The 13,741-nt window shown below is 41.1% G+C and overlaps 1 protein-coding gene across 1 annotated transcript in view; it reads left to right on the forward strand.

The window, feature by feature from the left end:
* The window catches only part of LOC104470562 (sickle tail protein homolog), a gene marked incomplete at both ends in the record, with an annotated part of 71,793 nt that extends 58,565 nt beyond the window's left edge, over positions 1 to 13,228 (forward strand). The window contains 2 exons of the mRNA XM_010085529.1: positions 6,570 to 6,730; positions 13,053 to 13,228. Of these exons, the coding sequence (XP_010083831.1) occupies positions 6,570 to 6,730; positions 13,053 to 13,228 (337 nt within the window). The remainder of the gene's footprint in view (positions 1 to 6,569; positions 6,731 to 13,052) is intronic.
* Between the last annotated feature and the right edge of the window lie 513 nt (positions 13,229 to 13,741).

A 13,741-nucleotide genomic window follows, 5' to 3' on the forward strand; every position in this document is an offset into this window, starting at 1 on the left:
GAGGTCTATGTTCCGGCAGGTAGTAAACCACACACATTTATTAGCAAATCTATTATGCTCTTAACTAACCTTTCCGTTGGAGCTGTTAGTTCAAGTTCAGGATTCCTGTTTATCTGGAATTACAGTATGTCCTCCTAACCAACAGAAATCAAATCAGACCTGGAAACAGTGAAGCATATGCAGGAACAAGTGAGCTAAAGTCCTGGTGCTGGAGCTTTGCTCCCAAGCCACTCTCTGGTCCCCTTCCACCCCTGCCCTTCCCGCTGGCCCCTGGATGAGAAGAGCAATACTTCAGGGTGTGAAGAAATAAGTTGTAATTTATCAGTTTCATACAACTTACTGAAAAATCCATAATTTTTCAAAACAGCTGCAAAACGCTCAGGCTTTTCCTTGTTTCAGTGTCATTATACACTGAGAATTCATGGTATTTCCCACTTGCACAGGCCTCGTCTCATACAAAGCACCTATGAAACCATCAAAATCTGCACACACGTTGCCTTGTTTTCCTCTTTGTATTGTATTGCTGTTTGGCCTTTCCACTTCCCCTGTGTTTGTACTAATTCAGATAAGTACCTTGCGGGGGGGAAGGAACTGGCTTGGAGATCCTGATCTAAGTGGGCCCTGCTTTGAGTGGCAGTTTGGAGCAGATGACCTCCAGAAGTCCTTTTCAACCTAAATTATTTAGGGAGTGTGTGTGTGTGAATATACTCTCAATGAAATGAGAAATTAAATAATGTTCATTGGGAAAACAGCCCTACACAAAGCAAAGGCAGGGATTCCTTGGTGTGGAAGTCATGCCCAGCCCACCAGAGTAGCATGGTTCATCTGACCAGCGGCTGTCTCCTGCCACTGTTCTTCCCAAAGACTCCTCACTATGTTGTCGTATGACTGAACTCATGTCCCTGAAATGTCAAAATTACATATAACAGCTGCATGTCCAAGCATGGGGGAGGAGTGTGTAATTTACTGTCAAAAGACCATATCAGCATCTGTCACATACTGACAGAAACATTGACTTTGTCACACAGCCATGCCCATATCGAGCATCTGAGTAAGGATACCAGCATTCAGGTTGTGCAATAGATGCCTTTCTGATCACTTGGGAGGCAGGGATAGGGCAGTGGGACCAGCCATGCAGCCAGCCATCTGCAAGGATCCCTATCAGTGCTATGAAGTATAGTTTTAACTCCAGCATCTGCATCCCTAAATCCTGTCTTTCCAGCATGACTCAGACACAAAATTAAACTGTAGCAGGGAAGGGAAACAAGGGGTGATGCTGACCCCAATATATTACAGTATTGTAATCCACATCAGCTATTATTGAAGACTGCTGTATAGTAGTGGAATATTTTACTTTTACACCTGCTTTTGAAATTGCATGTGACAAGGTCTAATAAGTCAATGCAGTCCCTGCTTACTTGAAAATTAGGCAATCTGACAGAATATGCTACAGAATGTTTCTCCTTTTTGTAGTTATGCTTGGGTTTAAACATGCCAGCAGCATCTAGAAACACTTTTTCTGGCTGCTGTTTTGTTCTTCAGTTCACCCAAATCCTTATTAAGTATAGCCATTTAGACGGTTGATTCTCCTAGTATACAATTCCACTTGACAACTGTGCACTGAGATACCAGTTTTAGCAATTTCAAAGTCTATTTGAAAGTGAAAGTGGTGTAAAATGTTGATTGAGCAGTACTTTCTAGAGCACTGGTAAGCAAAAACGTGAATTGCTTCCCATCCTGAACAATAAAACATCTGTGCAGGATAAAATTGTCTCATAAATGTTGAACCAACATTGTATTTCATACTATGAGTTCCAATGATAGGAGACTTTCATGCAAAAAATAGAGAACTAGCTCACTTGGGAAGAGAAAGAAACCAAATTTTCGGAATCCTAGATAACTCTGTATAGATAGATTGTGAATACTATGTTTGATATTTCATATAAACCAAATGGTTGTATTTAACATGTTTTTGCTTTCCCAGTCTGTGGTGGATTCTCTAGCCTCAAATATTAAAGAGCCTAAATAAAAAGTCTTTTTCACTGGGGCAAATGAGCCTGTAACAATCATGCTTGTCTGTATTTCTTACGTTTTATTGCTTTAGGCTCAGTTCTTTCGCGGGGAGTGGGTTCAAAGAGCAGTAACCTTCCACAATCTGGCTATGTCTCTTCTATGTATGTTAGGAGAAATCTCATGACTGAAGCGTTATAACCTTCAGTTCATCAAAAGTGAATGGCATCAAGGGAGTCTGCACTTAGAAATAGCATGTGACTCTAAAAACAAACCATACTAGGAAGAGTGTCCTTGGGATTACTAACAAATATGCTGAGAAATGCTCACCTACTCTCTTTTCTGTCATATTTTTGTTCATCAAGTGGTGAGATTGATAGATTAAATCCTGGACTCATTGACTAAATTGCAATCAGTTGTATCATGGATTACCAAAAAAAAGCAATAGTTCTTTGCTAGTTGCTGTCCTATTGGAAGAGGAAGAAGGGTGTTTCAGTATTTCCTGAAAAGGGATCAAGGAGTACATCAAGAGAGGGAGATGGCAGTAGGGAGAAGTGTTACACATGTAGGGCTCGGATTTGATTCCTCACTCTTAGTGAAATATCTTGTCATCTGTGCATCTCTTTGTGCCTTTTTCACATGCATGACTCTTGCTGTGATAATTGTAAATTAAAAACATTGTCCATATCTTCTTGCTTATCTCAGAGTCAAAGGCTGATCATGCCAGTCTTTGAACTGTGTTAGCATTTGCAGGTGAAACATGATCCTGAATTCATTCTGGATCAATTAAATGAATATATATAGAATATTTTATTCTTTTAAGTGTGCTTTAGTGCCTGGCCATAACAGCTTGCTAAAGATGAAATTGCAACCTTAACATTCCATTTGCCTGTTTGTTGAGTGGATTCTAACTGGATGGAAAGAGAACTAAGTAACTGTCACGTGTCTCCCCAAATGATGCTTGAAAATATTGTAGCTCTATAATAAGGAGATGAGTAATTTGTGAAGAAACATTGCTGGGTGTTGTCTGATGTCCTTTTTTTATAGCCTGCTTCAAAACAAAGTTTTAGCATTTTAGAAAGAAAAATAAAATCTGGAAAACAGAAAGAGAGCACTGTCTTTGCAACAAGAGCAAAGGTCAAGCGTCAGGGAGTGGAAGTTGTGTTCCTTACCTTCCTGAGCCTGGGAAAATAACAAACCTTTCCCCTTTCTGCACATAAGTTCTCTTTGTACTTTAAAAAATGGCATTAGCCTTTGTAAAAAAAAGTTAACATTTGGGTTTTGTCCAAAGTATTAGGGAATTATGGAGGGTTTTTGCATCCAGGCCTCCTTACCCAGCTCCAGCAAAGGTCTATTTAAAAACCTGAGAGCCAATGCTGTTTCTTTGCCCTCAGTCCATCTGGCCACACATCTAATCGCAAATTTACAGCCTGGGACTATTACCAAAAGCGAGCTATACTCCCTAAATGAAGCAGCCCCTCTTTCAGCTGCCACTTTTTTTTTTTTTTTTGATGAAAATATGTATCTCTGAGAAATCATCTGCTGATCCTTACTGCGCTCCCAAGCTCACTTGGTGTCTGTGGTTGTGATTTATACCCTGGAGACTCCCACATCGTGCTTCACAGGCTCTGAGCACGCTCTGCAGCAGGGGCACGGTGGCAGCTGGGAGTACCAACGCGGAGAAGAGGTGGCTGAGGCAGCAGAGGAGGAGGAGATCTGCTTTGTAGGGAGTCAGAGACATTTATAGTTTACAGAAGCAGATAACAGTCCATCTACACTGAAAGGAAAGCAGGGACCACTTCCTGAGAAAATATGTGAATTGACTGGGGTCCAGCATGGGGAGAGACGCTGGTGGGGACTGATTCATGCCTTGGCTGCATCATCACAGGGTTGGGGGCTGAGGTTTTGGAGCTTTTGCTTGAGACAAAGAATAGCAGAAAGGTAGATATGCTATCAAAAATAGTCCAGATTTGTGGCTAGGGATCAGAACTCTTGGAGTCTTACCCACATTTTTCAGACTCTCTGGTGGTTTCTGTCTGTAGGGTTTATGAGCTAAATACCCTTTTCTTTAAAAAAATGTAGAAAATAATGCACGTGGGAGGGAAATAGATGCTTGACTGTAGGAAAAACTACAGTGTACGTGTAGACAGATAAGTACTAGCATATTTTAGACTGAAGCATGGAGTGGATACAGAATGGCAGTGAACAAGGACAGTGTATTTCTTGAGTGTTGGTTTCTGTTAAGCAGCTCTTTGAAAGTCAAGAGAGCATTGAATCATGCTGGAGTATAGCAAAAATGTGCATCAGCTTGCTCAGCAGTGAGATGAAAAGTGCCATTGTTGAAGCCCTGAGTGGATCTAGCTGGAGCACATTTAGGTAAGGTATAGCATTACAACGGCCAGCACTGGGCCAAAACTGCTTTTTGTTTGAGCATGTCTCTGGAACCTGTGGCATGGCACACCATATATAGCATGGGTGCAGCCAGAGGGACCTGTACTTTTGCTGACAGGAATTGCAAATGTAGATAAAACAAGAAACAGGATTCATCAGAAACCTTTTAGGCTATTTTTTAAATAAAAACAGTCTGGCATAACTTCCATCCTTTAAAAATGCTTCCCCCAGATTAATTTTGCAAAGGCTACATTTGAGGTATCCGCACCTGTTGGCAAAGGAGTAACAATGTGTTGTTATGCTGAACTGTACTCACTTGGGCACATTTGGAAATTTTACTGGTTGAAAACACTACTAGGGATCAGAGGGCTGGAATAAAACTTAACCACTTGTGGGTTCATATTCATTTCAGCCAGAAAAATCTGTCATGCCCTTTGGTGCACTGAAAATTTGCCTTCAACAGGCAAAGAAAAGCTTGCAACACTAGTTTCTGTTTGATTTCATTGAACTTGATAGAATGTGTGCTTGTGGGAACAAATGATGACCAAAATCCCTGTGCAGATCCATTGATTAGTTGTTTTCTGTTTCCTCAGATGTTTTGTTTTATTCATGGAAAAATGACATAATCATAGAATAGAACTACAGAATCTTTTAGGTTGGAAAAGACCTTTAGGATCATCAAGTCCAACTGTTAACCTAACACTGTCAAGTCCACCGCTAAACCATGTCCCAAGGAACAATGTCAACACGTCTTTCAGTTACCTCCAGGGATGGTCACTCAACCACTTCCCTGGGCAGCCTGTTCCAGTGCTTGATAACCCTTTCGGTGAAGAAATTTTTCCTAATATCCAATCTAAACCATTTCCTCTCCTCCTATCACTTGTTACTTGGGAGAAGAGACCAACATCCACCTCGCTACAACCTCCTTTCAGGTAGTTGTAGAGAGCGATAAAGTCTCCCCTGAGCCTTCTTTTCTTCAGACTAAACAACCCCAGTACCCTCAGGCGCTCCTCATAAGGCTTGTTCTCTAGACCCTTCACCAGCTTTGTTGCTCTTCCTTGGACACACTCCAGCACCTCAATGTCTTTCTTGTAGCGAGGGACTGATAATGCAATAGTTCAGGGAGCAGCAACCATCTCAGCCCGAGGGACAAGGTGTATCTGGCACTGTAATCAGGAGATTATGCAGGGCGACATAGTGCTGGACTTAAAAAATGTGTGTGTGTCCTACTGACAGTCTGTCATTTTTGCCTCTTGGCAGTGGGGAGGGGAGGGGACAATAGAAAATTTGAAAAATATGGGTGTGTAAGTGCAAGTTGCTAGAAGAAGCTGTAACGTGAGCATTAGCTGATGAGCTGGACTGTTTGTGTCCTGTAAATAAAGCTTCTTCCCAGGTACTTGAGACTGGAAGGAACAAGCTTGACATTGATGCTGTGTAGAAGAACACCATTATTTAATGAAGAAAGACTTGTGAGAACAGTGACAGTTATTATCAGAGTGTGGCTCAGCTTACTTCCTTGTGTTACCTTGTATTCCCTTGTGAACACAGTCCTGAGTAAAGGACAGAGTAAAGGGGAGTGGGTGGATGCAATGTGACTGGAGAGTAGTTCTCTGACACACCACCATTCCATTTCTGTTCTCCCGGGTTTATACAGTACCTGTTGGAGACATCTGATAGAAATAATACAATTGTACTTTAAGCAACAAAGCAAGATTCTCTACAGAAACCTTTTCCCCAAACTTGGCGGTTTGACTGAATCTCTCTCCAGTGATAATTAATCAACAAATATGCAGTTCCTGTGAATTTGCGTCAAACTCGGTCTCACATGGCTCCTGGAGGACAATCCCAAAGCTACTTTCAGCACCAATTTGATTTGCTGCTGTTTTGTGTAATCTGGAGTTATAGCTTATTATCCTGTCTGCACTACATGTGATAGGAAGCAGTCTTGTGGTAATTCAGTGCTCTGATATGGCTGAGGTTCCAGCAAGATACACTCTGATATTGTACAGTCTTTCCTTAAAATATATTGGATAAGGAGGTGCCAGTCTCCTGTTGCTACTGAGCATTGGCAGCTGTAATTTTCTTGTCCATCTGTGTGAAATACGTATGGATTCAGTGGGCAGTGGAAGGATCTTGGTCAGCTCAACCCATGCTGCTGCTTATTGCAGGCGTTGCTAACATATCTGGAGGGAAGAACACATTGGCAACTGTGGAGTCAGCTGTCATCCATCACCCAGCTGGAGCCCCATCAATGCAAGTCAGCCTGCATGGTGTGAAACGCAACGTGTCAGATCTGCGGCTGCAGCTGCATCAGATGAAGCAGCTACAGGTATGCTTATCTGGGTAATGCTGGGAAAGTAGATTGTCAGCAAATGCCTTTTTCTTTCTTTCTTTCCTTCCTCCCTCCCTCCCTCCTTCCCTTCCTTGCCTCCTTCCTCTTTGTCTTTCTTTTTCTCTCTCTTGTTCTCTCTTTGTCTCTCTTTCTCTCTTTCTCTCTTTTTCTCTCTCTCTTTTTTCTCTATCTCTTTCTTTTTCTCTCTCTTTCTCTCTTTTTTCTCTTTCTCTCTCTCTTTCTTTCTTTCTCTTTTACCTGTTGTATGTGAGTGATTCCCAGTAGCAAAGTTCTACCAAAAGGAAGACCCAGGTATTAAAGGCACGAAAGTGTATTCTGCTTTAGCATACACCACTTGCATAGTCCTAGAGGTGTGATGATTAGCTCAGTTTAACTACTGCTGTTGAGAAAAAACTTCATTTCTAGCTTTGTTTGATGACTCTAGATATTAAAGCAGTGCTTGTATTACAATAATATCAAGTCTGTGATTACAGTTTGGACCCTGCTATGCTATGTGCTTTATAAACATGTCGGAAGAGTCATGTTCCTCCTCTGTACTATTTACAGTTGAGAAAGTTTTTAAGTTCCTGAATAAACAACTTTGATGTCAGGAAACTCAAATGTAGCTGAGGATCAGTAGATACACATTAAGATAGAGTCTGAGTCCTATATTTACAGAATCCAGAAGAATAGCCAACTTGAGCAGCACAGAAATAAGATATTTCAGAAATTTCTGCAAAGGTTTGTTGTGCCCTACTTACATTCACATTTTGCCAGTACCTTCCTAGCACACGTCAACACTTCAAAACCTGCTAGAAACAGTAAGACCAATGAAGAGTTAACCAAAATATTCTGTTGACACATACCATCATGCTGCAAATGTAAATATATGCTGTTCATCTCAGACACTGTGAAAATAAGCGTATGCAGCTGTAGGGATCTTCAACGCTTCACTTAATTGGAAACTGAAGAGCACTGTGCATTGTCTCAGAAGATGTAAAAGGAGGTAAAGTGATTTCTTGTAAGACAAAGTGCACAGCGGGAGAAACTTCAATACTCTGCCAGTCCTTCTTGCCTGGAAAGGGGCATCACATGTTTGGTATTGTAGGGCTGTAGCTACTGCTATTGTGACCAGGGTGGTTTTGAATATGGGAACGGTACTGTGTCAATCCCCTTTGATTTGCTGGTTAATTTTAGAATGGAGTGATGATAATACGGATCAGACTTCAGGGCACATTTTGCGTTCACCTCCTCAACTAAAGGAAATTGAATTATGAACCAGTGATAGGGCAAGGGAGCAGAAGGGTGAGGTAAACATCAGGGTAAAGAAAACATGTTGAAGACTGAAGATGCTGTGACAAAGTCCTGTACTCAGTTTGCTGGTAATTAAGAGATGGCAGACAGTATTTGGAGCAAACAGTTCTGTCAGCCAGGTGACCTCTGCCTGTGATATACCACCCATGTATTTACATTTTCAGTTTAGGATGGGTATGTTCCTAGAGCAAATGTATTTTTCAAAAGCTGTTCCCAGGAGTGGTGCTTATGTGCTGGCCATCATAGTCCCCATCTAATTTCAAGACTCTGGCTTGGGATCTCTGCCCTAGCACATTACGTGTAAGAGTGTTTCTTCCATATTTGTGCCACAAACCACTGCAGCCCCTCTGTCCTTCTGTAACCCCATGTGCCAAATGCAGCTCTTGGCAGATGCCTGCGATCTGGCCACCAGCTGCGCTTAGTACTTGGCCTCATAAAGTGGGATGAAGGTTGTGGTGCTGTGCTGGAGGGAGGGAGTGCAGCATTTTCACAGGGCCTGCTCACTGAGGAGGTGGCATTTCCCCAGTTGCGTCTTGTCTCCATGGCGCTACCTGGGGTGGTAACCTTGCTTGTGATTAGATATAGCATTATGGCACACAGGAGTGAAGAAACTTGTGCCATCTGCACAAATCAGTGCTGCCAAGGAAGTCTTGAGAAAGAAAAAAGGATATATCCCAAGTGTGCTCATTCACTCTGGCTGGCTTCCCTTATTTCAGAAATGATAGCAAATTTAGTGGATTGTGCCAGTAGGAAGTGACCAAATTTGTGATAGTCAAATGGAAGAACCTGTAGCTCAGGAAAAACTTTGCTATATTATATATGAATTACTTTAATGAGAGTGAGTTTTTGTCATGGATTTCCTGAATGGGTGGAATTATTTTGAGAAAGAGTTCCCAGTTCGTAGAGCGGCAAGTGAAGCAGGTAGTGTTTTAAACTGAAGAGCTACGGTTTTTTTTTTAAATAATTCTAAGTAAAAGGGAAAAGTATTTCTCTGTTTTTCCAGGTTGTTTGCATGAAATGTTTGACAGTACTTCATATTTTTCACTTTCACTGTTTCTCCTGGGTTGGCAGTCAGTTTGTTCGTGTTTGTGTGAATTTTTCATATAGTGACAGACTAAAAGAAACACTTCCAAAAAGCTGAAAAGGGTGATTACACAGGCACAAAAGTTGGTAGGGTAGCTAAGGAACAGAACATAAAACTATATTTAGTACTGTCTGTGGTTCAATTGAAATTGATATCACTTTAAGTTCTTACTTATTTGCTTAGTAGAATTGGAGAAACACATAATGGAAAAGACCCGTTCATTCACGTAGCCTTCATCTGTGCTGGCAAAATTCTCTTTCTAAAACATACCCAGCAGCAATTGATCCAGATGTATTGATTCACACACCAGTTAAATGTGTATGTTACCAGATGCAACTAAAAGTTAAGACTGTTTCAGTCTGTGCTTGGATTTTAACCAGAGATTCTTGAAATAAAGACATTTGCATCATGGCTGTTGCTAGAGGTTAGATCTTGCTACTCCAGTAGGATCTTCCTTAAACATTCTGATTTTCAGAGCTATTCAAAAAAGAGTAGTTCCATGGTGCCATGGAGTTTTCCTCATTGCCAGCGATAGGCTATAACCCAGCCTGTGTCCTGGATGCGTTTGTTGTTGGTAAGGCTGGAGCCCATGATGAGTTCAGTGGGTCTGTTCATTCTGCACTCCCAGATAATGAGAACTCTTCGTGGGAATTCTGAACTAAGCCTTAGAGTACGTGTTCATGGTATATATCATTAGCTTATTTGTACAGTGGAATTTTTTTTTGTCTATTCCTTCCTTTCTTTAAGTGAACACGTTTGAAGGGAAAGAAGTTAGATATAATTAAGGTTCAGCATTAGGAATGTGTATGCATGCATGCTTTTCCTTCAATCAATGTATTATTTGCAGGGAAATGAGTGCTGCAGAAAGGATAGAAAATGTAATAAGAATACTTTCATAAATAGTGTATGATACTCAATCTCACAAGTGTAACTTTGAATTCAGTTGTGTTTTGAGCTGCATTATAGAACTGGTGAGACTACATTTAGTCTATGTATGGTAACAAACTTTAGGAATTAGATGATTAGATTCTACAGAGATTCTGAGCTGCAGGCGATCAGCCCCTGTTTGTTGCTGTGCACTGTAGTGTGTGGGGAAGTGGGTGGCCCAGACACCTCTCTCAGCAGGACCTGGGACAAGTCATGCTTGTCTCCTAATGAGAAGCAGGGCTGTGAACTGATACTTGGTTTTCCAGTTGCCTGTCTCACAGATAATAATTAGCTCAAAGTGAACTAAACTGGTGATCAGATTATGCTTTAAGTGGGTGCCAGAGGCGGTGCTGGGGTACTTGTGAGAGAGCAGCGATAGATAATAGCTGGAGCAGTAGCCAAAAAAGAGGGACAAGGTAGGTGTCTGGAGAGTTTGGAGAGGCTGAGAGTGAGCACCAAGGGTAATGAATATAGGAGATGTTACTAGAATTCTAAAAAAAAAGGTGTTAAATTTCTTGATGTTTGATTGCTTTTTGCAGTTATAAGTCAAGTTAATTCTAATCAGCAAGAAATTGCCATTTGGTGATGACAGGAAAGCCTGCATTGCATTTCCTTTCCTTTGTGCACTTGACTTTGGATCTTGAACACTGTTTTAACAAACTTTCATTTCCAGTGTGAGTGTCTAAGATTGTTTATTTGGCTTGTTTTCAAGCAAACTTAAAGTACAAAAAGTTCTCTCCTGTGGAACCAGAATAACTCCGGCAGATCCATAAAACTTCCTCCACTTGAGGTGGTGGAGTAACTGGCAGAAGTGGTCTGAGGGACAGATGGGTGTGCACTTAGCCAGGGAGTCTCAGTATGGGTATGGGACTCTTCAACTTACAAGCTTTTTGAAATATTGCTGAGTTATATTTTTATTCCCTAATCTTGCTATCATAAATGGATAAACTTTTATGACTGAAACTTTCTAATACTGTTCAAGCACTGCAGAAATCTTATCTGTAGATGTTACTACAGTAAATACAGATCCCTTATATATCCCTATAAGAGAAAAAAAAGTGTACCTGCCATTGCACAACTTCACACACATGCACACTCAGTTTTGGTATTAATGGGAGTCACTGTTACCAGCTGAGGAACATAGAGGACTTAAATTCTGGACACCTGAGACTTAAGTCTGCCTCTGTTACTGACCTTCTCACTGACCTCGGATCAGTTGTTTCACATTTCCAAAGTCACTTCGCTGTATCAAATTTCCCCATTTTTTTAAAGAGCTGTGAATAAACTGTATGACTGAAGTGTTACATGCTCATTCACTAATTTATTCATTTATTCATTCATTTATGAAAATATGGCACAATGGAAGAGATGTGTGTCTCAGATAGCTGCGCTGGCCTTGCTGTAAGGGGTTTTAGTTTACCAAACCCAAACGTTAATCCCATAGTGGGGAAAAATACACATACGCATGGTGTTCAAAAGAATCCAGTATGGTGTAAAGCAGCTGACAATGTTCATAAATCTGTGCTGTTTCAAATGTTTTCCAGCTTCATTTTTTTCCCTAACTGCTAACACATATCTTCAGCTGAGTTTTGAGCTAACGCCTCCTGCTTGTCACAGCTCAGACCCCACCACACACCTCCAGTGAAGTGTTATCCTCCCTCTCATCACAGTTGTGTCGCTGGAGAAGGCAGGGTCAGGCAAAAGGACTGAAGAGTCAGGAGGGAAGAGTTGAGTTTGTTCCTCTAATTCCCATACTGACTGGAAAGAATGACCTGGGCAAAGCCTTTTTTTTTCTCTGATTCCCATTAATTCTCTTAAATAAACTTAAAAAGAAGTCTTGTTGCCTTATATTGCCTTGTAAGTAATCCATTTTTGTGATTCTTCCTATTAGGTAGTGGGTTTACTTCATAAGTTAAATGTGGTTTGGCTGTTAAGCCTAGATGTTTAGAAGGCAGTTGAAAGTTTGGTTGCTAGTTTTAAGACTGAAACTTAATCTCCCAAGTGACACAGGTGTTTTTAAAAATATTTCAGTATGAGATGGCTGCTAGGCTAACAGAGTTGTGTTCATGTTGCCTGTATCCCAAAGGCGTGAATGGATGGAGCTCTGCTTATCACTTTGAATCTTTTGATTTGTGTAAGAATCTTGAACAGGTTTGGTTTGTGTGAGTGTGGGGCACAGCTGCTATAGGGCTACTCACAGAAGAGTACAGTCTAGTTTGCTTTCTTAGCTGTGTTTTACTTTGCAAACTTAATATCCATAGGAAAATCAGTGCTTTAGGTACTTACCATAAGGCTAAGGTAAGGAAGAAGGTATGATAAGGCTAAGATAAGAAAATAGGTATGAATTTTACAGTTCTAAGAAAATTACCATATTTTTAAGGGTTTGGAGATTTTTTTTTTTTTTTTGGTGGGTGAAGGAGGTTTTTTGTTCTGCATATGAGCTGTATGTCTGTCACCGAATTACACCAGATGACACAATCCTTCTTCTGCCACTTGAGAGACTGAAAAATTCCATTCTGAGAACAACAGTGCGTTCCAGCCTTGTCATTAATGTGTGGGATTATCCACCAGGCATGTATGGGCAGTGCAATCCATAAACTTAGGCACAAAGCGGAAGTCAAGCTTCCGGCATTCTTGTGAGGCATGATTAATTCTTGATTCATGCTGGACTGAGCAGAATAAAGGGGCCACAATCCATGTAGAAGTTATGCGCTGAAGGTGGTGTACTGATCCCAACATCTTTTGTTCGTCAGCTTGCAACTGGAAGTTAAATATATACATTAGAAGTTAATCAGATTTAGGCTTTTCTCACCCCCAACACTTCCTTATGGAATAATGGTTATAGGTAAAGTTAATGAGGGAAAGAAGGTTAAAATTCTCTCTTGCTGTAGGGCTGTGTTTATCCCAACCTACTTCTGAGCTCTGCAATGTATTCTGTTGCTGGGGATGTCAGTCAAGCAGGAAAAACTGAAGTTGATTTCTTTTGTGCAACAGCTGCAGAACCAGGAGATGCTGAGGGCCATGGTGAAGAAAGCAGAGCTGGAAATCAATGGCAAAATGATTGAAACAGTGAAGAGACTTGAAGATCCTGTGCAGCGACAGCGCAACCTAGTGGAACAAGAAAGGCAGAAATACCTCAATGAGGAAGAAAAGATTGTGAAGAAGTTGTGGTGGGTTGAGAAACCTCTTAGAATTTGTTGCTTTTGCATGGCTTTTTCTTCCATAAAGTAGTATCTTTCACCGGTGTCTTCAGTGAAACTGCACCTGTATATGCTGCTTTGGCTGTGTTTCATTGCACTCATATTGGCTGTAAAACTGTGTCTGTGTTGTACAAACCACTGGTCCTGACTGGGAGCCCTTCTTAGCACAGCCCACTGGGTAAGTCCCACCAGTACAAAGAGTTTCAGCCTCTTCAGAAGCCCCTCTAAAGGGACAGATGACTATAAGGAATGTGACCAACTCCTTCAGAAAGCCTCCCCCTACCCTAGTTCTCACCTTCAGCTTTATGTATTACATTTTATGGAAGGATGAAGGAATTTCCTCAAGAACAAGTGGATAGAAAGGAAGGTAATACATTTGGCTTTAAGTATGAAAATCAGGCTTCAATAGTAAGTGCTTTGGCTATTGCATGGGAGATGTGCAGGAAGCTCATAAATAGGAGATTGAAGTTCACTTGTAATCAG

Source organism: Pterocles gutturalis, unplaced genomic scaffold, assembly GCF_000699245.1.
Source record: "Pterocles gutturalis isolate BGI_N339 unplaced genomic scaffold, ASM69924v1 scaffold10110, whole genome shotgun sequence".
Classification (NCBI taxonomy): domain Eukaryota; kingdom Metazoa; phylum Chordata; class Aves; order Pterocliformes; family Pteroclidae; genus Pterocles; species Pterocles gutturalis.